Raw genomic sequence first — 24,667 nt, 5'->3', positions numbered from 1 at the left:
AACCCCGTCTCTACTAAAAATACAAAAATTAGAGGCCAGGCGTGGTGGCTCATGCCTGTAATCCCAGCACTTTGAGAGGCCGAGGCAGGTGGATCTTGAGGTCTGGAGTTCAAGACCACACTGGCCAAGATGGTGAAACCCCATCTCTACTAAAGATACAAAAAATTAGCCGGGCGTGGTGGCAGGTGCCTGTAATCCCAGCTACTCAGGAGACTGAGGCAGGAGAATTGCTTGAACTCGGAGGGCGGAGGTGCAGTGAGCCAAGATCGCATCACTGCACTCCAGCCTGGGCAACAGAGTAAGATTCCGTCTAAAAAAAAAGAAAATTAGCTGGGCATGGTGGCATGGGCCTGTAATCTCAGCTACTTGAGAGGCTGAGCCAGGAGAATCGCTTGAACCCGGGAGGCGGAGGTTGCAGTGAGTCGAGATTGCGCCACTGCACTCCAGTCTGGGCAATGGAGCGAAATTCCATCTCAAAAATAAATAAATAAATAAACAAACAAACATAATAATAATCATCTAGCTAGGCATGGTGGTTTGTGCCTATAATCCCAGCTACTCTGGAGGTTGTGGTCAGGAGTTCGAGACCAGGCTGAGCAACACGGCAAGACTCCCTCTCTTAAAAAAAAAAAAAATTATTTAAAAATAACAAAAATAATCGTTTGTATCTCTCTAGGATGGCAAGGTGTTTGCAATCTAATTGAAAAGGCAAGACAATGAGAAGACAAGGTACAAAGAAGTCGGATGAAAGAAAGCAGTACCAGGGCGGGACACCTGGCAGGGCATGATAGATGGCTGAGCTAGGGAGCAGATAAATGCAGGGACTCACAGGGAGCTAGAAGGAAATGAAAGCCTTAGCCGCTGGGCGCAGAGTCTGCCTGAAAGGGAGGGTTCGATGTAGACTGAAGCAACTGGAAGTCAGGACTGAGTGAGATCCTGATTTGGATGGAGGGAAGGAAACATTCTCTGTAAGACCCACGGAGAGCAAAGGTCTCTTGTACACCTTTCTGTTTACGGAGCAGATGCACTCTTCTCATTTGTGCTGCTTGCTGGACCATCCGTCTTCACAGTCTTTGGGGACAGGAGGAGCCCTGCCCAGCAAGAACCTCAGACCAAAGGGGAGCCAGGGGGACAGGCGCTACCTGCGAGTTCCTAGGGAGCACCCTCTGTGGACTGGAAAGCAGCTGAAACCTGGCCCTGGGGTCTGATGCTGGCCGCTGTGGGCCTAAAGCCTTCTCAGTTCTGGAGTCCTTCTGGCCAGGATGACTAGTGGTGAGCAGTGATTCAGGGAAGGTGCTCAGAGGTAGGATACCCCCTTCCTTTTGGCAACTGCAAGCTAACTTTCTATTTCCTTGACTAAGTTCAGGGAGCACCTGCCCAGCCCCTGGTTGGGGAAAAAGGCTGACGAATGGGTGACAAAGGGTCTCTAGCTTCACCCGACTTGTCAGAAAAGAGCCAGAACCCAATCAGTTACATGGGAAGAAAATGAACAAGCCAGGCACTAAATAGCAAATGACTTCCTCTCCCCTAGGCACCCAAAACCAAGGGGCTAGGTAGGGTCCCCAAAACGCACCCAGGCTCAAAGGCAGAATTAAGAACAGAGGAACAAGACATTCTCTACATTTTTCTCCAGAAGCAAACCTTTTCTTCCCAGAGAAAGCAGGACCGCAGACACCACAAATAATAAGGGGTTCGAGACTGTTAACACAACAAGGCTGAGTTGGTCCAGGCCTGGGCCCTCGCAGTGGCATTTCTGGGGACTTTGAGGATATACACACAGGAAGGACAGGCAGGACCTGACAGTCTCAAGAACAAGGAGGACAGAGGACTGAAGACTGAGACTATGATGATCAGATCCCTTCTGCCCAGCTTCCCGTGCACTTTTATGCAGGACTGTTCTAGGCCCAGATGAAATGAGGGGAGCACGTGCTGAGTCCTGCCTAACTCCACCAGGGCCACATCCCTGTCTTAATCACAGTGTGCACTCAGCACTGGGCCTCGCCCACATCAGGTCTGTGATGAAAATCTATGTAATGAAGACATGAATGAATAAGACAATGAATGAATGAACCCCAGCCTGGCGGAGCTTTGTGTCCCAAGAGGAGCCTGCCTGACCCTCTTGACCTGGCTGGAGTTTCTGCTGAGAAACAGCCCCAGGGAGCAGAAGCTTGCCAAAATGCGCCAAGAAACCAAGGAGAATGTGCCAGCGTTTTCTTGCACCAGTTCCATCCTGAGACAATCATTTTCACATGATGATTTTTAAGTGCTTACTTGGCTATGAAACCATCAGGCTGGGAATTCTCTGTCAACTGCTAAAAGCCAGGACAGAAAGGCAAAGAAAGCTTTTTTTTATTTTCCTTTTCCCCGTGTCCTTTCTTCCAAGCCACCACCAGGGGGCCTGCAGCTATACACAGAGCCATACACCAGCAATATTCTTTCCGGGTCTGTTTCCTTCTATAGCTGGCTTTCAAAAGGGCAATTTATACATTCCCCCTCCTTCCCACAATTTAGGAGAGTGAAGACATTCCAAGTTGGAAACTGTAATTTTGAAATGATGCAAAAAATTGAAGATAATGAGAAACATCTGAGTTCAGATACCTGGAAATGTCAGTTGCTTTATCCAAAGGCTCTTTGTAGGAAAAAAAGCAATGATTAAGGAGGGGTTTTCTATCAGAAACAGCTGCTCAACAGAACAGACATCACCCCCAACCCCACCTCCCAACTCTCCCGCCATCGAGGGAGGTCACTTATTTACTAGAATAGTCACTAACAAAGCATGAGATGGGGAGATGGGAAGATAATTTTCCAGTCCTCTAGTGGCTCTAGCTATTGTTTGCAGTTAAAATGCACCTTCCAGGAATAAATGAAGAAACTCAAGGGTTTGCAAGCAAACTGCTCTGACAGTGTCTAACCCTTTACACACACACACACACACACACACACACACACACACACACACACACACCACTACAAGTCGAGAAGGGAGGAAGGGCAGGTTTGGACCACGAGTACCATGAGATCTCATGTGCTGAGAGCTAAAGATAGCTTTGGGATGATGCAGTTCACACCCCCACTTTGCAGATGGGAAAGTTTAGACAGGCTGAGCAACCTGACCAATGCGACTGAGTCAGTCAAGTAGTAAAAAGCTTGGAATATAATTCAGGTCTCATGATGTCAACAATTTAAAAAACAGCCATTGAGCTCCCAGGGGAGATATAAAGACACACACACACACACACACACACACACACACACAACTAAGCAAATTTAAAAAACCAAGTTTAAAAAAAGAAAGCAGAATCAAAGCTATGCTTTTCAAAAATCACGAATCTGCACATTTTGAAAAGGCTTCCAATTACTCTCTATCCCCTAATAGTCCTGCTTTTAATCTCTCTCCACTGTCAGCTTTCTTATATATAATGTGATGTTAAATAATGCTAAGAAAACATGCCTGCACCACCACAGAATCATGACCACCCTCCTCTCTGGGTTCAGGAAAATGAAAGAGGAGCAGCTGATATGAGAACCCCTTGGGCTGTCACTGCAGTGCTCCACATACCACATTCAACCACTAGTTACTGAACTAACTTGTGGCCCTGGAGCAGAAACTGTACTGTTTTACCCACTTCCCTGTGTGAAACCAGTAGGAGAGAAGGACACCAGAATCATCCCAAAATTCACACTCATGTTTTAATATATTTCCAAAAACAATTCATTCCCACTGACTCCCTACTCATCTTAAAGTGGAGCCTTCCCCATGTGAGAGATATGACGTATTACATTCAGTCTAACACTGATGCCAGGCACAGGGTTAAATGCTCAACAAATGTCTGTTAAATGACTTGATGAGCACCGCTTTTTATCTTTACACTTTTTGGTATTTTCTGATTTTTCAAGAAGCATATGTTATTTTATAATCTGAAAGATGTAACACTGCTTTAAAACAACTATCTGATCCATTGTGTTTACAAGTCAAAAAGGACCTTACGTCTAAGCAAGTCTCTACTGAAAAGGCTGTATGAGAAGATGGAAGGTATTTTTAGTGGGGAAAGAACATGAAAATGAACCAGTTTTATAAAATACCAGAGTGTCCATCACTCTCAGCTCCACCTCCCATGACCTAAGGACAGCACCAATTCTTTGCTCAGCAAAACTGGGAGGATGTCAGGCACATCTCCAGACTGCAATGACACTGTTTAACCACACACAAAAGCACATTTTGTCCCACTCCTACCTTGCAGCTGCAGCCAGGAGATTTTTTGCGTTGGGAGCTCCTGGATCTACAGAGAGAGACTTGGCAGCTAACAGCAGCTTGCTGGATGCCATCGAGATATTCTTGAGGTTTCCTATCACTTGGATCTGGTCTTCTTTTGTCTGGAAGGTCAAAAGGAGCCAGAGCGATTAGGACCTGTCCATTTCTTGAAGGAGGCATTCAGAGAGCTAGAAGCAGCATCCTGACATGCAGGCAGGTTATCTGTATAGATCACATTAAACCCAATTAGCCTGTGGATGCCTAACTCGTTGAGACACTGACCAGTGTCTACCCTTCTCCAAACAGATGCTCAGATCAAGATGCATGCCATGGGGAAAGAAATCCATCCCCAAGTGGGTCAGCCAAGAGCTGTGCTTTCTCACAACCAGAGGCATTAAGCGGGGAGCAGGGTGGGAGGAGAGCGAGTGAGCTGTGAGCCAATGCACAGACCAGGCAGCGATTCCAGCGTCTTGCTCAACAATGCTGGAGTTGTCAAGGAGCTGTACATCTCGGCCTGGCACAAACGACCAGCACTGTCTCGATATTCAGAGCTGACTGCATCCCTAAAGTTCCTGACTCGGGAAAGGTCACATTTCTCACCTGGTTGCCATCTGAGAAACAATTCTTTGTAGATACTAGAAGAAGATATACCCTGGTTATCTCTTTTAGGGAGGTCAAAGCAGCACAGGAAAAAAAACAGCTCTGCAAGCTGACACCAGATCAGTCAAGCTCCCTTGTTCTAAACAAGGGGTTTATCTGTTCATCTGAAGGAGACAGTTTTTAATTACTTGACACTCAGTATTAGACACAGACCATTTGAATGGTCCATTAAACCTCAAATACATAAATATTTTTACTTTATTATCCCACATTTGAAGAGCTGTTCTAATCTTTGTTAAACATTCTCCTTCTTTCTACCCTCCCTCCAAATAGTAAGACTATGAATTCTGCTAGAGGATCACGGGAGAAGATATTCTTCATTACTAACAGCACCTCGTGCATAAGCTGACAGCATCTTTGGGAATGCCATTCCCAAGAGGGCATAAGCTTCCTAAGCAGCAAAAAGAATGCAACCATGGCCTGCCTGCTTCCAGGTTCCTTTTCCTATTTGTTCAGTCAGTCTCAAGGATGGATTGTCCATCTGAGAGGAGAGGCTGAGGTCAACTCCAGACAACCACCTCCACACCCACCTGCGCCTGGCCAGCCATCTCAATGCCAGCATCGAGGAATTCATCAAAATCATCGCTGAACTTTCCAGAGGCTGCAGCCAACTCTCCACTCTGGCCCCGGGTGGCATGGACAACTTCCCCAGCAGACTGGTTCAGATCAGCTGCTGCCTGGTTCAGTTCACTCTGGGCTTCCTGGAAAGGCTTCGTGCTTGGAGGTAGCTACGGGGAACAGACGGCACACCCCATGAGACATTTTGCTTTGTCGGGGAGGGATAAAAGGAAGGTATTGTGGAGGGGAGACAGACTCTTCAGGGATGCATTTGAGTCATCACGACTAAAAGGCTCTGAGTCATCTGAGCCCATTTTATTAATAGGTTTGACCCTCAACATATACATTCACTCATTCATTTAAATTTATCAAACACCTACTCAGTGCTAGACACTGTGGATCTAAAAATGTAAGCTATCTACAGGGGCTCAAGGTTTCTTATGTGGCAGAGACAGGATCCACACCAAGGTAATCTAACTCCGGGGTCCATTCTCTAAAACTCTACCCTATTTTGTCTCTCTTAAGATGAAAGCTACATTTTAGCTTTGTAAACTAAAAGGCAGATGCTATCAAACTTCAAATCATGTTCTTCCAAACTAATAGCCAACAATTATATTAGTGGCCTTTGCTAATAACTTTTAAATGTCATCTAGCAGAATGATAACCTATTTGTGAAAAGTTCTAGGGAGTTAAGCTAGACTCTATTCATCACCCACATGCATTGCCTCTATACCTGTGCAGAGAAGAAACAAACATGCACGAGCACAAACCCTCCTTCAGCAGACTCACAAAGCAGGGACGGGAACAGGCCCCAAGATGAAACTCCTCAGACTACTTGCTGTCTCACTGAGTCTTGGACACATGTACCCTTCCAACACCTGATTGTCACTATCTGAGATGTCCTGATAAGAAGCCAGGCGATCACACACCCCTTTGCCTGTCTCTCTGGGATGATCCAAGAGGAAACAGCAACATGGGCTCAAAGAAAAAGTAAGCTTTAAAAGCTTCACCTGGGAACTTTGTTGATCAGACAGCAAAACATGGAAAACAAAGACTGGTGGGAAAAACAGGACTCCTAGAGGAAGGGTTAGCTGCTCAGAGATCTCATGGAGAGAAGACTTCGCTCACACCTAATGCAAGCCGAGTCCCCCAGTGTCCTTTCCCAATCTAAGAACCTCTCACCGAATCCACAAGCAGCTTCTTGCTGGACTCCCCGATGCTCTTCAAGGCCACGTCCACATCCTTCTGCCCAGGGAGGCAATTTACGCAGTTATTCAAGGAGTGAGAGACGGCTTTAGCCACCTGAATTCGTGGAGGGAGAGAAGCACCTTTAAGTACAAACATTTCTGCGCACTTGTTGGGAACGGGCAGTGATGACACGCAGAGCTGAAACACACACGGAAATGACCCACCAGCATCCGCCTGCCACTGTCCCCTGTCTTACACCACCTCATCCAGGCCCCTCGTCCCAGAGAAGATGTTTTCCACCCTCTTATTGGGATGAACATTCTCTCTCAGCAAAGGGTCTGACATGGTGACGCAGCACATCCCACCTGTTCCCCAAAGCCAGGCTAAGCCACAGTTTTGTGATTCAAACACAGAACTCTCCAGCATGAGGTCAGGTTCTAAAGCAAAGATTTCTTATAACCCAGAGAAATGAAAATATCTCCCTTCTTGGGAGCCCTGCTGAGGTCACCGAGGTGGAAGGAGACCTTGAGTTTTTTGGATCACAATTAGAAGGCCTGTGGTTAATTTCCTCTCAGTGACCCATGGGGCCATCCTCCCAAACCTCACTCTACCCAGGGGCAAGTGGGGTGCTCTGAGCACAACCTGGAGTTGCCCTCATGCTGTCTAGGAATGTTTAGTGGCCCCCTGTATGCATTCTTCGGTATCCTCAATTAAAAGGAAGGTCTTTGGAGGTGGGGAGGGTCATTTCCTGTAATCTAAGCCATCTCCTTCCCAGCCCCACATCTAGGACTCTGCCTGGATGCTCCTTAGCCAACAGGTTCCATCAGGCAGTCGAAGAATCATTCAAAGAAGTAATAGAGAGCCAGGGTTGAAAACTTCTGGGTGGCCAGCCCTAGTGGATCTACCTCACTCCCTGGCGAGGAACAGCAATACAGGTCAGCACGCAAAGGCCCAAAACAAGCATGTTATGTCCTGGCTCCGAAACTCCCAAGGACAGAATTCAAAGGCCCCCATACCCTCTCCTGACCGTGAATTAAGCAGATCACACATTAAGGTAGAGAATACTAGGCAAGACTTACAAAAGTGAGTATCATGTATGGCCAGCACGGTTATGACCTTTGGAAGTTTCTGCAAAAAACTGCTGTGTCAGTGCTCATATCAGGGAAAAGTGCCCAGGAGACAGCCCCCCCCCCATGTCCACGTTAATGATGACCATGACAACCACAAGCCTCACCTGAGCCAGTCTTTGTTGACTCTCTGCATCTCCAGGTGCAATCAGGGCCTGCTTGGCCTCTTGAATGAGCATGGCGGAGCCCTCCATCACGTCTCGAGCAGAATCTAACATGGCATGGGCAGCCGCGGGGTCGGTCGTCGATGCAGCCACTCCACGGGCGGCCTGGGCCAGCGTTTTCAGAGCTTGGGCCGTCTCTCTAGCAGCCACCCCTGGGGATAAAAGTCCATCAGACTTACAATTAGATTCCATCTAAATGTCACATTTTACTTAGGAATAAGCTTCTGCACCAGGGCCTGGCACAGAAGGGGAGCTGCAGATTAGTTTTCATAAAATTTGAACTGCTGTGTTTCTCAAAGAAGCAGCTGGCTTCAGAAACATATCCCCCTGGCTCTGGGCAAAACCAAGAGACACGTTAATAACAAATGCAATACTAAAGACTTCCTCCCCCTGACTTGCCTTGCTCCCACTGCCCCACTGTCCCTAGACCTAGAACACCAAGTGCCTGGGAGTGAGTACACAGATGGACATACCTGGGTATGTTCATGCACACGTTTGCGGGAGGCCACTGAAAGGCACCTTTCTTCGCAATTGTCTTTCTGGGACGTAACTTACATACACTACAGTGAACAAGTCCACATGTGCAGCTCAGTGAACTGGTATGTATGGATACAGCCACATATCCACCATCAGTTGTGCCAGTCAATACTCCCTTCACACCAGAAGGAATCACCATTCTAATGTCTATTACCTTAGACTACTTTTACCTGTTCTTAAACTTCATGTTAACAGAACCACATACATGTATATTTTTGTGTCTGCTTTCTTTCTCTGACCATAATGCTGTGAGATTCAGCTAAGTTGTGATGTGTGGCAGTTCATTCTTTTTTCTTGTTATATAGTATTCCACAATACAAATATGCCAATATTTGTTTATCCATTCTCTTGATGGACATTTGGGTTGTTTCCCATTTGGGGCTGTTATGAATTAATCTAACAAGAAAGTTCTTATATATTCAAGTGGCCATATGGGATCACTTCTCTTTGGAATCACTTCTCTAGGAGTTGAAATGCTGGGTCATAGAGTAAGTATATATTTAGCTTTAGAAGATACCACAAAAACAGTTTTCCAAAATGATTTTACCATTATACATTCCACTGGCAATCTGTAAGAATTGCATTTGCTCTACATCCTAGCCAACACCAGGTATCATCAGATTTTAATTTAATCATTCTGATGTATGTGTAGCTGCATCTCAATGAGGTTTAACTTTTATGTCCTTAATGAGTAATGATGTTGAGCACCTTTGCATGCACTTAATGGCCATTTAGATATCCTCTTTTGTGAAGTGCCTGCTTATCTTTAAATATGCATCTAAACAGATGATGGGATTTGGTGATAAACTATGAATATAAACTAGTCCTTTAAAGCTGTAGCACTAACTCATGCAGAATAAACATGAGTCTTACTACCTGGCACGCAATCCTTGACACACCCGAGAAGAGGATGAAGATTGGAGACGCCAGGACACATAGGAGCCTGAGAATCACTGAACAGTTTACCCTAGAGCTCATCTCATAAAATTTCACAGATGAAGCCTGGTGCTGAGACGTATCTTGCCCACAAACACTTCCAGAGGTGGCACGAGAGCTACATCTGAGCTTTCCTCACTTCGAGGTCAAATATTCTTTATAGTGCTTTTTGGGGTAGAGAACTAAGAGCCTTTTTTGTTAGAACACGTACGATCTACATGAAAAATATGCAAATCGATGTCTCTCTCGCACTGAACTTTTGAAATGACTATTTTCTACAGGACTGAGCTGGAAGGTCTCTTGGCACCAGCGAGCGTGGTCTTTACTAGCCACTGCTTCAGCTGAGTCAGCACCTACACAGGAGGTGGTCTTTTCCTCACTGAGGGCGAGGCTCTGTGATACAGTAGAGTGTGAAAGGCCTCAGATCCATAAAACCAGACGTGTTTGCAGTGCTGCAGACTTGCTAATATGTAAATATTTAGTAAATCACACAGCTGGGATATAAAACTACGATCTAATCAAGGTAAATTACAAAGCTGCCAATCTATCATTTATCCCATGGCACTTCTGAATACAGCTGGCGGAATGAAAGAATTTTAAACTAAGTGCTTTTTATGGCAGAGGAGAAGTCCAGAAGAGAAAGCACAAAGGTAAACAAAGCTAAGGTGAAGAAGAGAAACAATCTGAGGAGAATGGTCATTCCATTTTACGCTTAAGCTTTTGGCACAGGGTTGAAGGATGCTGTTGCTCAGGAAAGCGCCAGATGTAGTTAAGACCTCATCTGGCTCCGGCTCTGCTGCTGATTAGCTGTGTGGTCTAGACTGCTGCCTTTTCCCTCTGGGCCTCAGTTTCTCAAGGGTTTTAGGAGAGGCTGAGTTCCTAGCTCTGACCATTGCAGATTCTAGGCTGTGATTTCTAGACCTCTCCTCTTGTCTTCCCATTTGTCATATGGACTCTTGAATCCCCTTCTCTTTGAGTCATATATAAGTTTGGAGGAGTAAATCATTTATCATATGCAATTAGAAAAGACATGTTTATGCAAAATCCATTTACTGAAAAAACCTTTCCTAGACTCATACAATTAAAAAAACACAGAAATCAGAAGAGCTAAATTCCAAAAACCTAAGCTGGTCCATCCCATGTGTTTTCTGCTAAGGACTCACTGTGAAATCTCAAAGCACATCAAAGATCTTCTTGAGAGAGATCACGTTTCTGTAAAGAGGAAGCCATATCATCAAAAGGATGAAACCAGGCTATCAGAGGTCAGAAAGCCCAATGAACACCCATGGCTGTGCATGGCTGAACACATAGCAACATTCTCAGTGCTCATCACTACAGGGTCACATCTCCAAGCAAACAACACCCTCCGAATGGAACTGTTCCTGCAGTCAAAGTGTGCATCACAATACCAGAACCACCAGAGTGAAATACTAAAGCAGATTTCTGTTTCAATAACCACAGTCCTTTGAAAACACAGATTACTTTCACGGTATTCTTGCCATCTGGATCTTAAATGATACTCAGTAACAGAGTCTTATGAAGGCATATCAAGTGATATCAAATATAGCAGCATTCTTCATAATGGTTGCTATTCTTTACCAGAATTCAGGTGGACTGTATATCCAGACAGTATTGGGCCACACAGCAACCTCAAAAGATAAAGACCAGGTATGACACAAACCTTTTATCTGTTCCAAAGTATTTACAAAGGGTTCTGTGTAATTGTAATCAGCTATACAGAAATATATTTTGAACACTGCACTGTATCTGCACTGGTCAAACAGAAACACACTTGCATTAGAATGCAGCCCAGTGGCAGCTCACGTGCAACTTCTGAAAATCCCACACACCTCAATTGTGGACAAGGAAACTGAGACCCAAGAAGTTTTCCACATGTGCTGTCTCTTTCCTTGCTTCCCATCCATTCTCCAACTTTCCTGAAACTGCCTTCAACAAGGAGAATAGTGACCTCCTTATTCCTAAAGCTAATGGATGCTTAAGTCTTCCATTTGACAAGACTTTCTGGGCAGCAACTATGTCTGTGGCTCTAGAGACATCCCTCTCTCCTGGTTTCTCTGCCCCCTCCACAGCTCCATGTTCTTCTTTCTTTCAAAGATTTCCATTGCCAGTTTCCTCCTTAACTAGTCATGTTCTTCAGGATTACAACTGATAGGATGTCGCTTACTTTACCACTCCCTGTTGGCAAAATTATCTACTTCCAATCATTATCATTTTACCAACAATTTTCAAACCTGTATCATCCAGCCCAGCCTTCTCTACTGAGTTCCAGAGCCAAAGATTTAGCTGCCTAATGATGCTCTCCCTGCATATTCTCCAAGCACTTCAAATGGAATATATTTAGTGCTGAACCCAACATTCCTGAACTTCACCTTCCCTACTCCTACCAATGGTCCTGTGTTCCCATCAGTGATTCATACAATTCTTCACTGAGCTATAAGGCCAAACACTTGGAACCGTTCATGTTACCATCTCCACCAACTTCTAACCAGTCACCAATAATGATCGGGTCTTTGCTTCTTCAATCCATCACTTCATCTCCACTGTAGGATACTATCATGTCTTATCTGGATTAATGCAACAGCCTGCTTGCCTACCACTTTGTTTCCATCCAATCTATTCTACACATGGGAGGAAGGGCAACCTATACAAAAAGCAATCTGAACTGTGTCCACAGCTGAAAAACATGTTCACATATTCTTCAGTTAAAGTCTAACCCATTTATTTAAGTTTATGAGGACCTTTAGAATCTGACCCTGGCCTAACTTTTCAGCCTTATCCTCTTACTTCTCACTTCCTCTTTGCCTATTACTTTCACCATCTTCAGTTCCTTCCATCAGCCTTCTTTCTCTCATCTTTAAGGATCATACATGCAGTGCTCACTTATGCAACTGCCTTCCAATGCCTGCCAAAATTAAATGGGGCTACTTCTAGGCTGTTTTTCAACACCAACTAGACAGCATATCTTTCTGGGTGTTATCAGTATGAGATGACGCAACCTGTAAAGTAGTCTTTTCTCTAAATATGCATTTCATCATCTACACAACAGCTGGCAAGATTTAGGGAAAGTGTGGAAATTTCTGAAATTTAAATCTCTCATATTACCCTATGATTTTCTAAGAATTTTATCCTACTTTTCCGTCTCCTAGAATGCTAAAGGAGTCCTAAACAATACACAAAGCCCTCGCTAGGTGTCAATTCTGCTCTGAAAATTTCCCCTATCCTCCCATTGGGATCAAATTTTATGTTCTTATTATTGCAGGTACTATACATGCTGTACTAACTTTGTGTTCCTATTGTGCTCTTTAAAATTTTTATTTTCAAAGTAATAAATGTATACAGTTTTTACAAATCAAAGAGGATTTTGCTTGTAGTGATGGCAGAATAACTTACTGTAAACAGCCTTCCCACATAGAAACTCTGGAAAACATACATAAAACATTTATTTGAAGGCACTGGAGAAATACCAATGCCCCAAGGTAAGGAAGGCCAAGATCTTGAAAAGAAGGACTGAGTCCAATACTTAGGGCTGCTTTTTCTCTAAAGGCATTTCCTAATTTGTAACCTGTTGCCAAGAAGCTGAGAAGCTGAGTAAAGTTTCCTGAAGTCTCATGGGCTAGGAAGAGAAAAAGCATAGTTCTGAGCCCAAGAAACAGAATGGCTCTGGTAAATAGCAACCCTTTCCAATAGGACACGCAAGGGCTACACCCTCAAAGGTAAACTGGAAACAGACCACACAATTTCCAATCAGCTCAGTTCCTGCTTTTTTTTTTTTTTTTTTTTTTTTTTTTTTTTTTGAGACGGAGTCTGGCTCTGTCGCCCAGGCTGGAGTACAGTGGCCGGATCTCAGCTCACTGCAAGCTCCGCCTCCCGGGTTCACGCCATTCTCCTGCCTCAGCCTCCCGCGTAGCTGGGACTACAGGCGCCCGCCACCTCGCCCGGCTAATTTTTTTTTTTTGTATTTTTTAGTAGAGACGGGGTTTCACTGGGTTATCCAGGATGGTCTCGATCTCCTGACCTCATGATCCGCCCGTCTCGGCCTCCCAAAGTGCTGGGATTACAGGCTTGAGCCACCGCGCCCGGCCTAGTTCCTGCATTTTTATTGTGATCTGTCCTTATCTTAATCAGTTGTCAGGAGAAAACAGTAATCCTATGTAGAGAAAAAAACGTAATTCAGAGCCTCAAACTATCCCTACAATTTAAAATAGCAACGTTCAGTCTTGAAGGAAAACAAGCAAACAAACAAACAAACAAACAAAAAAAGAACATGAAAACACGAGGAGACAAGACCAATGGCTGAAATACCAAGAGTAGGGGGAAAAAAACCCTGACAACAAAAACAGGCACAGGCTATCCAGATATCAGGATATCAGATTTCAACTTTAAATAACTGTGATAAATATGTTGAAGAAATTAGATAACATACAGAATTTCAGCAGAGACGCAAACTATAAGTAAATAATCAAATGGATATTCTAAAACTGAAAAATATGATACTTACAATTAAAATCTCAATTGAAGGAGTTGAAAGCAGAATAGACACCGCTAAAGAGAGGAAAAGTGAACTGGAAGATAAATCAAAAGCAAATATTGAGAATAAAGCATGAAAGAAAAATGATGAAAAAGAAAAGGGTACAGAAGATGTAGAAAACACATAACATAACATAAGAAAAAGGAAATGGGACAGAAGCAATATTCCAAGAAACAAAGGTTGATTTTTTAAAAACTGGCAGAGGACAACAAATTCCATTTTCAAGGAGTACTTACAACCCAAAGAAGGATAAATAGGCAGGAAAACTCCCCCAGGCACACTGCTGGAAAACCAAAAACTAAGAAAACTCAAAAAGCAAGGAAAGGGGAAAAATAAAACCACATTACCTTTATAGCTAACTTCACAACAGAAATAAAGGAAGCCAGCGACAATAGAATAACATCTCCAAAGTGCTGGAAGAAAACAACTGCCAATCTAAAATTTTATAATAAGTTATATTATCCACTCAAAATAAAAGCTAAACAAAAGCATCTTTAGACAAATCAAAATGGAGAGAATTTGTCACCTGTAGATTAAGACTAAAGAAAATAATGAAGGGAGTTCTTCAGGTATAAGAGAAATGATCTCTAATGAAAACCCCTGGAGATGCAGAAGGAATGAAGGGTGATGGAAAGGGCAACTATGGGAGGAAATCCAAATGAATAAGGATTATCTGGAACAATACTGAGACTGTATTGCAGAGATGAAAATATACCTAGAATTAAAACATACGGCTGGGCACGGTGGCTCACGCCTGTAATTCCAGCACTTTGGGAGGCCAAGGCAGGCGGATCATGAGGTCAAGAGATCAAGACCATCCTGGCAAACATGGGGAAACCCCACCACTACTAAATATACAAAAATCAGCTGGGTGTGGTGGCACACACCTGTAGTCCCAGCCATTCGGGAGGCTGAGGCAGGAGGCTGAGGCAGGAGAATTGCTTGAACCTGGGAGGTGGAGGTTGCAGTGAGCTGAGATCGCACCACTGTACTCCAGCCTGGTGATGGCATGAGACTCTATCTCAAAAAAAAAAAAAAAAAAAGAAAAAAAAAGACAACAATAATTGAAAGAAAGGTAAATGAAGTTAACATGTCCCAAGATTCTTGCACTATGCAGGAAGAGGTAAACAGAGTAACTTAAATTTAAAGAAATCATAAAAGAATAGTAAATGAATGTACAACTAACAAGCTAATCAAGAGGAAGGAAATAGAATTTAGAAAATGTATATGAATCTGAAAGGAGGCAAGCAAAGGGGAAAAAAAGGAACTTACCACAGGTAGGCACAGAAAAAACAAATATTAAGATGATAGACTCGAACTCCAACATATCAGTAATTACACTATCTATAAATAGACAAAATACTCCAATTGAAAGAAAAAGATTGTTACACCACCAAATACTCTCTGCCCTCCCCAAAAAACAATGACAAACTCAGTGGATACCCAACCCATTAAATATAAGCATGAAGAAAAACTGAAAGTAAAAGAATGAAAAAAGATATGTCATGCACACATTAACCAAAACAGAGACTTCTATGCAGAAAACCATAAAACGGCACTGAGAGAAAAGAAGACCTAAATAAATGGATATTCACAGATTAGAAGACTCAATGATATAAAGACATCAATTCTCCCAAAATTGATTCAATGTTATCCCAATAGTGGTTTAAAAACACTGGTTTAAGAAAACAGTATTTTTTATTATTATTCTGTAGAAATTGACAAGCTGATTCTAGAATTTATGTGGAAATGGAAAAGGCCAAGAATAGTCAATACTAACCTGAGGAAAACCAACAAAGATGGAGGATGTGCATTACCAAACATTAAGACTTAGTATAAAACTGCAGGATAGCAATTAGGGAAGCGTAGTACTAATATAAGAATAGGTAATTAAATCAATGGAAAAGAACAAATACCACAGACTGATCCAAACTTATATGTTCACTTACGTTACAACAGAGTGGCACTAAAGATCATTGGGAAAAAGTAGCCTTTTCAATGAGTGATGCTGGGTTAAATGGATATCCATGTGGAAAAACAATTAAATGAACCCTACTGCACATAAACAAAACTCATTCCAGATAGTTCAAAGTTCTAAACATGAAAATCAAACAGTGAAGCTCTAGGATATGACAGAGGAGAACATCTGCATGATCTTAGGCAAAAGTTTTAAAATAGGACACAAAAAGTACTAACCATAAAGAAAAAAAGTGTAAATTGGAATATATTAAAATAAAAACTTTTGTTCATTAAAAGGCACTTTAACAGAATACAAATGCAAATCACAATATACAAGCAATACATGTAAGTACCAAAGAACTCCTATAAATAAGGAAAAGACAATAACCCAATTTTCAAACAACGGGCAAAACACACAAACACACTTCACAAAATGACCAATAAACCTATAAAAAGGTCCCTGATGGCATTGTTCATCAGGGAAATGCAAATTAAAATCATAATGTGATACTATCACACACAAACCAAAAGGGCTGAAATTAAAAGACTGATGACACAAAGTGGTGACAAGGATACAGAACTACTGGAGCTTCCGTATGCTGCTGAAAGAAATGTACTGAACACATGGGGAGCCTCTCACCTAGGAAATCCACTCCTAGGTACACAGCTAGGAAATGCTTACTATCTTCCCTAAGCAATGTGGACTGGACTTGTTTCTGGCAGTGTCTTTTGGAAACAACCCAAATGCCCAACAACAGTATAAAGAACAGCTATATTTATGTAATGTAATACCATAGAGATAATGGAAATAACCACTCTGTGTACCACAGATGAGTCTCACAAACACAGTGCTATGAAAAAGCAGCTAGACATCAAGGGCACATATTATATTATTCCATTTACTTACAGCTCCAAAACAGGCAAAATTAATCTATGCTGTTAAGCGCCGTGAGTGTTTACCTCTGGGGAAGGAGAGCGGGGATACAGTGATTGGGAGGGGGCACAAAGGAGCATGTGGGAGGCTGAAGATGTTTGATTCCTCCATCTTGCTAGTGGCTTCTTGGGTGTTTTCAATTTGTGAGACCTTATGAAGGTATCCATTTAGGATTTATGCTGTTTTCTGTGCATATATTATACTTTAATAATGCATATTTCAAAAAGTCAGGCAGTGTTACTGTGTAACAAAAGCAATGATCCAAAATCCACTCCTCCCCTCTTCGTCCCTCCTCCTAGAGCCACTCAATTCCTTAAGCTTTCCTTCCGTATATATTTTTAAGAAATGTGCCCATACTGAAACCTCTTGGTTTTAAAATTTGAGGTATGTATAGACCTCCTACCACAATAACATTTCCTTATTGTATAACTTTTCTGCTTTTCTTAGAGTTGACGATTACACAATCTGTTCCTTATACAGACTCCTGTTGAAGGAGTCTCTTACCTTCAGGGCACCCGGCATCACCAATACTCAATACCGCCTCACCCCCCAGGGTTCTGCAGCACAAATCAGCTTGACTCCTTGCTGGTTTCCCTACCCCTCAGGTTTCTGTTCACTCGCCTCTACCTGTTACCACGCGTCTGTCTGCTTCCATTTTCACACACTCCATTGACATCTTATTTGTCGTCATCTCTTACCCTCTTTAGCCTTTTGTATGCCTTTACTTTAGTGGGATTCCTGGACTCACAGATAGACCTGGAAGTCTATAATTACTACTTCTTTATAGTCTAATGGGGGCAATCCATAAATAGTTTGAGGGAATCATATTTTATTAGTCTTTGTGTGCTTAGTATCAAGCCCAGTAATGAGCACATGGTGCTTGAAAAATACATAGTGAACTGCTGGGGGAAAAATGGCACGTGTATTGTCCAAGGAATGAACGTTCTCCTTCTCCTCCCCCGCTACGCCCAGTGGTCTGCAGCTGACTACAGAGGCATGAAGAGCGTGGGTCTCACCTGTGTAGTGTTCGTTGCCTTGAGCAGCACAGGTCAGCAGCTGTGCCATGGAGGAGCCCACTGCCTTGGATGTGCTTCCCAGGTCCTGAGCACATTTTTCCAGCTATAAGAATTTTCAAGGAGGAAAAGAACGTCTGCTGAGGTCTTAGCATAATTTAGAAAAGTCATGCAGATCAAACTTTGAGCCCTAGCTCTTTCCCACCAATGGCACTAAGATGCAGCAGGGTGGTACAGGAGAAGAAGCCCGAGCTTTAGAACAAACAAATCTGGGTGCAAATCCCTGCCCCCTGCTCCCTCCCCTCCCAATTACTAGCATGAGATTGAGTAAATTACTGAGCCTCTCCAAGCCTCAGTTTCCTGAGGAAATCATAATATCTAGGCTCAGGTTTTCAGAGAATTAATGTAAGCTCTCAACAAATGGTAGCTATTAGTATTATGCCTTTAGAAGCTAATTTAGAAAGTCTGCAACAAATCCTTAGCGAGAATTAATTATGGCTGGGCAGGAAGTGGGCAGACATCCAGCTGCACCACCTTCCTGGCATGTGAGACCATTAACATTGTTCAATTTGATCATTATACTTTGAGGAGTTCCAACTGAAAGGAAATGCAATAGAAATAGAGGGTTGGAGTGGTAAATGAGATTATGAAAATGGGCACAGTGCTTGCTTCCCATGAACAGCATGTTACTTTGCTTTGTAAACTGAATAAAAAATTCAGGGAACGAAGTCAGTAAAGGCCTAGTATATGGACAATTATTTGATTACTAGATGAGGTTTTGGAAGAGAATTTCTAGGTATACTGCGAGAGTACAAAAAGGCAGCAGAGAACAAATGCATTTTAAACCTTGCAACATGTTTTCCAGGAGAGGCAGTGCTTTCCAATAAAAATAGAGCCTGGTCTATTATAGCAAACAATATGTTATGACACAATACAGACTTTATTAGAGCAATTTCTTTAAACATTCATGATGTTTTCCTGCATTCTAACTGACTGGTCTATGCTCTATGTAAAGGTGGAATTACATGTCATGCCAGTCTCTCTTGCACTCCCTGGGGTATAGGACTTTGCAAAGAGACTTCCGGACTACTTTGCAAAGCTGTGGGCCCGGGAGGCAATCCCAACTCTGTCATTAACTGGGTGGCCTAAGTTAAATGACTTAACCTCTCTGAACCTGAGTTTCTTCTTTTGTACAATTAGGGGAACTTGATTTAACACACATTTTCTGAGTGCTTTCTATGTACCAGGCAATGTTCTATGGTACATTAGATGCTCCTGAAGTCTCCTTTACATTCTAAAAGTCTTCAGTTCATTCAAAGAGCCAGAAGCTCTCAAAAGCACAGGTTTTAGAGTCCTGCAAATCTGGTTCTGCTTTGAATCAAATTCAAACTGTGGTTCTGCTCCTAACTGGCAGATAACACTGGACAAAACAGTGACAAACTGTGCCTCTGCGTTTCTCACCTGTAAACAGGGTTAATAAAACTTGTTCATGAAAGTTACTATCACGATAAACTAGACTGTGTGTGTACAGTGCTTCACAGATGCTTAATACATGGTGGTATTTTACTAGCAATGTTCAGTCATGTGAGAAAGTACATACAAATGAGGAGGACTGGTAAAGTTTTAGCCAACAAAACTCTGACATAAGCACGAGGAGGTGTGGTAATACGACCACAGTAGGTCTCTAGGGCCATTATTCCATTTGCAGTATGGCTTTCCTGTATGGACGCACTTTGTCGTTGTCCATCCTAGTGCTTTGCATTAAGTAAATGTTTTTTTTAAAATGATTGTTGATAATCTTTTCTATGTGTATCATGATAGCCTCATTGCTACCCATTTTGTAGATAAAATACTTGAGACACAGAGGAGATATGAAACGTGTGCAGAGCTAGTTGATGATACAGCTGAGTGTAGAAGCCAGCACTCCTAACTCCAAACCTAGTTCCTCCAGCTGCCCTGGGCATTCTTTACAGAAAAAGGCCACAGGGTTAGAAACTTCTCGACATGCTGCGACATTTAGCAAACACCCTAACAAAAAATAATTTAACATCATAACAAAAGGTACACCTGCACCCCAGCTGGCTCTAACGGCTCACCGTTTCGCCTGGAAGTGGCTTCAGCTGGCTCTCCACGGCCGCCATCTTGGCATCCTGCAGTTCATTCTTAAGCGTCTGCACAGTATTCAGAGCTGAATCAATTTCCATCGGACCACAGGCTTCATGGGCCTGTCAACAGAGTTGGGAATATGTGTACCCAGTATGCTTCGGAAAAGTGTCCCCAACACTTTTGCAACTTATAAAATGCCTTTCTGGATATACCCAGTGATTCTCCAAATCCAGGAGGAGGAGCAAGGAAAGCAAGTATTTTTAAGAACAAAATCATCCTCAGTTAGAATCTTACTCTTAACTTCCTTAAACCATCAATTATGTATGTCTGATAACTAGATATAGTAAGTGTTCCAGAAGTGACCCTTATCTGAAATGCACTGGCCTCTTAGACTCAGTGGATCATTTATTTTCACTGTGGCTGGCTTCTAGAGGTAGGGCACCTAGCACAGCCATGCGTGTACACAGAGGCATGGAAAAATGCACTGAATGAACAAATGAACCCACGCAGGACTCTGGGGGCAAGTCTATGTCAACTTTATCGCTTCTCTTTACACATTTCCAGATTATAAATCATTACTTTTCTGTACCGAAGATTACAAACTATTTTTTCCTTAGTGATTTATGAAAACTACTTCATCTCTTGGTCATCTATAATACTGATCTCCAAATGCTTTGATTCCATCCCTCCATATACGCATGCACATATAATTATATAAACATGTAATTATTGATTAGTACACTAAATACTGGTACATTTTCATTTCTTTCCATTTTTAGATAATAGTAATAACAGCAGAAATAAATACCAATTGATTTCTGTGCCAGTATTAAGAAGGAAACTGAGGCATAGAGAGGTTAACTAACTTGTCTAAGTCACAAAATTAGTCAACGACAGTCTGATTCCAGAGCCTGCACTCTTTTTTTTTTTTGGGGGGGGGGGGGGGAGACAGAGTCTCACTCTGTTGCCCAGGCTGGAGTGCAGTGGCATGGTCTTGGCACACTGCAACCTTTGTCTCCTGGATTCAAGTGATTCTCATGCCTCAGCCTCCTAAGTAGCTGGAACTACAGGCATGCACCACCACACCCAGCTAATTTTTGTATTTTTAGTAGAGATGGGGTTTCACCATGTTGATCAGGCTGGTCTTGAACTCCTGGACTCAAGCAATCGACCCACCTCGGCCTCCCAAAGTGCTGGGATTAGAGCCTGCACTCTTAATCCTTATGCTACATATTAAAAAATACTGCTGGGTGCAGTGGCTCATGCCTGTAATTCTAACACTTTGGGAGACTTAGGTGGGAGGATCACTTGAGCTCAGGAGTTCGAGACCAGCATGGGAAAGATGATGAAATCTCATCTCTAAAAATAAAAAAAACACAAACAAAAAAAATTAATCAAATGTGGTGGCACATGACAGTGGTCCAGCTACTCAAGTGGCTGAGGTGGGAGACTGCTTAAGTTCAGCAGATCGAGGTTACAGTGAGACATGATTGAACCACTGCACTCCAGTCTGGGCAACAGGGCAAGACCCTGTCTCCAAAAAACAAAACAAAACAAAACATATATATACACACACGCACACACACACATATATATGTACAAGTTTTCACAGTGTCTTCCTGTACCCAATGGAGAGTCTTGCTTGAGTCCCACTTTAGGGATCACTGCTCTGGAGCAGTGTGGTTCAATGTTGGTGTGTGTCTCAGACTCAGCAAAGAAGCTTGTGAAAATGCGGATGTTCAGGCTCTATGACCAGAAATTCTAATCTGGTTTCTCAGAGGCGAGGCCCAGGGATGTGCAGTCTAATAAGCATGCCCAGGTGATTCCAGTGTAGACAGTACCAGGAGCTCTCTTTGAGAAACATAGGTCAAAATAACTTTTTTATTGGATATAGTCTAAAGCTCTGGATATTTTTATTTGGCAGTGTAGCGTACTCCTCATATTAAGAATTCAAGTCAGCTTCTACCTTCTTCTCTCACCAATTTATGAGGCTGCTTGTTTCTATAAAGGGATTGCTACAATGAAGAAAAGTGAATTCATGCTAGAACTTGATGCTAATACCACATCAAACATGAGTAGTAAATGAGGCCCTTTGGTAATTAATATGCTCCAGAGACAGAAATTCTTTCAGTCCTCAACTCTGTTCTCCTTAGGACCTTGTTAAGGTGAATGCTTCCATGTAAGATGTGAAAACATTGCAGGGCAAAAAAGATAACAAAGATGACCCTTCAAAATAGATTTTCTGCCTATATAATTTGTTATTAAGTTCACAAGATGACACCTGGAATATATGATCACTTATTCTGGACCACAATTTAGCTGGCACTGAGACACTGATGGCTACCATTCTCCCCTAAGACTGTGAAAAATGGACCACTGCTTGTCCCAGGATATGGGAGGAGGAGGAGGAAGTATGCAACTCAAGATAGTTCAACGAAAGGCATCTGAAACCAAAAAGTGAATAGTAAGTCTGGGAGATAGTGGTTTAATGCAATAAAAGCCAACCCCCAGGGGCATCTTTAACAGTCATGCAAGTGGAACGGACAACTCTGCCAAGAAATAGGTTCAGCAGTGTTCAGGCCCTGGGTGGCACCCATGCCACCCCAGCTCCCTTCCTGACAAGCTAAGCCCTGTGACATGCTCCACTTGCCTTCTGCGAGGCGGTACGCAGCTCCGCCAAGCTGGTGGCCAGGTTCTTGGCACACTGGCTCAGCTGCATGGCTGCGGCCTGGTCACTCACGGTGGGCACTGCGGCTTTGGCAGAGGACACCATCTTGCTTCCAGGCTATAGAGAGATGAAAAGAAAGTAAGACGGCTCCTGGGCAGCAAGAGGTAGAGAGGAGAGACCCAAGCAGCGATATCTCCACAGCAGTCAGAACTGATTTTGTCCTTAAAAAAAAGGAATATTAAACAACTCGTCCCCTACTCCCAAACTGCCACCTCAAGCCAGATACTCTAGGGCAGTACATTCTAGGAATGTTTAAAAAAAGAAAAAGGGAGGTGTCATGGAGGGTAGAAAAGGCAAAATTAGAATAGTGGCTTGAAATTCTCATTTAAAACAGATTTCAAAGAGAGTTCCTTATCAAATAGGTTTCACTGTATTTCTCAGAATAGCTCTTCATTCTGAGTCACACATACTCCCAAAAGACTGCTTAGGAAAACGAAGACAGATAAATAAAACAGCTAACATGACCTCGCATCTCACAAAGCAAAATAATTTCGCCAGTGAATGGATACCTATGTGCGTGTACATATATTTTCAAAAGTAAGATCATACTGTTGACTCTATTTCACAATCTCCTTGTCTCACATATCCTACCTTTTAAACAGCTATACAATATTCCAGTATATGCATCTATTGCCATTTCTCAATTCTCTGTTGTTGGGCACGTTTCCATTTTTTCCAATTTAATAAACAATGGTATGATAAACAGCTTTGTAGCTAAATCTGTAGACATTTATAATTTTTTTGTATAAACTTTTAAAAGTAAAATTTCTGGATCAAAGAGTAAACATACTTTTAAGACTTTTAATATATATGCTATAAAACTATACTTAGAAAAGTTGCAACAAGTGCCAGATCATAAATATTAAGGACAAAAGTTAATATTTTTAATATTTAAATAATATTTATAAAAGCTACCATGAGTATACAAAAAGCATAAAAAGATAATTTTGCACAATAAAAAATAACTGAAACTTATGAAAAGTGTTTAACATTGTGAGTATCAGAGAAATGCAAAACCAAACAAAAATAGTTTTACAGAGCAAACTGGCGAAAACATACATATTTTCTTAAAACCTGAATCCCCAATGTCATAAAAGATGTATTTAAAAGCACGCTCCATATTACTGCTAAGTTGTAAATTTAGAGTTGTTCAACCTCCTGGAACAGCAGTTTTATAACATGAAGTTTAAAATGTACAAACTTTTCGATCTGTCAATTCAATTTCTATTTATTTTCAACCTTCCCTTTTTCTTGTAAAGATCTATCTATAATAGCAAAGTTAAAAGAACAAAAGAAAAAGGGAAAACAAGGGCAGAGACAGAGTAGAACCAGGAACACGTCTACACGGCTCTGTCTTAATGCCCTACACTCTTGCCAGGGTGGAGACAGCACCCACAACTGGCTCCAGGCTCTCTCCCCTCTCAAATGAAGAGAGAAATGCCTTGTCCACGTCATAATTTGCAGTGTCCCAAAGATAAAAATAAGCTATTTGCAATCATCTCTCTAGGAGTTCAAGAAGAGAACAAAGACTTGAGCACATAAAGATTTTTATCACGTTACTCACGATGGCAAAAAATTGAAAACCTGTACGTCCAATGATGAGAGAAAAGTTAATTGTATATAGGCCCTTTTGTGTTTTTCGTCTAACATATGAGTGTTTATGATTTTGAATAATCTGTTGCAAAAGGGCCTATATACAATGAATACCAATTTAAAAGAATATATACACACATACACACACATACATACCTGTGTTGCATATGTATGTAAAGTATGAGGAGATACATCAAACCTTTCACGTTTTATTTCTGCATATTAGAGTTACACAACTTGAAAAATGAACCAAACAGATGTATCGCTGGGTCCTACAACTATCGGTTGAACTAGAAAGGGAGCGGAACTGACCCACCTCATCATATCAACTGCTTTTAAGTTGAGAAAAAGTGCTGATAAAGT

General features: G+C 42.3%; 1 protein-coding gene across 14 annotated transcripts in view; it reads right to left on the bottom strand.

The window, feature by feature from the left end:
* TLN2 (talin 2) overlaps positions 1-24,667 on the bottom strand; it is a 455,280-nt gene that overhangs the window by 96,802 nt on the left and 333,811 nt on the right. For all 14 annotated transcript variants that reach the window (XM_077939528.1, XM_015142407.3, XM_077939524.1 and 11 more), the window contains 7 exons: positions 22,634-22,768; positions 19,974-20,102; positions 17,881-17,983; positions 7,893-8,101; positions 6,653-6,772; positions 5,443-5,640; positions 4,235-4,374 (listed from right to left, as the gene is read on the bottom strand). In XM_077939528.1, the coding sequence (XP_077795654.1) occupies positions 4,235-4,374; positions 5,443-5,640; positions 6,653-6,772; positions 7,893-8,101; positions 17,881-17,983; positions 19,974-20,102; positions 22,634-22,768 (1,034 nt within the window). The remainder of the gene's footprint in view (positions 1-4,234; positions 4,375-5,442; positions 5,641-6,652; positions 6,773-7,892; positions 8,102-17,880; positions 17,984-19,973; positions 20,103-22,633; positions 22,769-24,667) is intronic.

The sequence above is a fragment of the Macaca mulatta genome, chromosome 7 (assembly GCF_049350105.2).
Source record: "Macaca mulatta isolate MMU2019108-1 chromosome 7, T2T-MMU8v2.0, whole genome shotgun sequence".
In the NCBI taxonomy this organism is placed as follows: Eukaryota; Metazoa; Chordata; class Mammalia; order Primates; family Cercopithecidae; genus Macaca; species Macaca mulatta.
The sequence above is the reverse complement of the archived record's forward strand: the minus strand, read 5'-3'. Positions and strand labels throughout refer to the sequence as shown.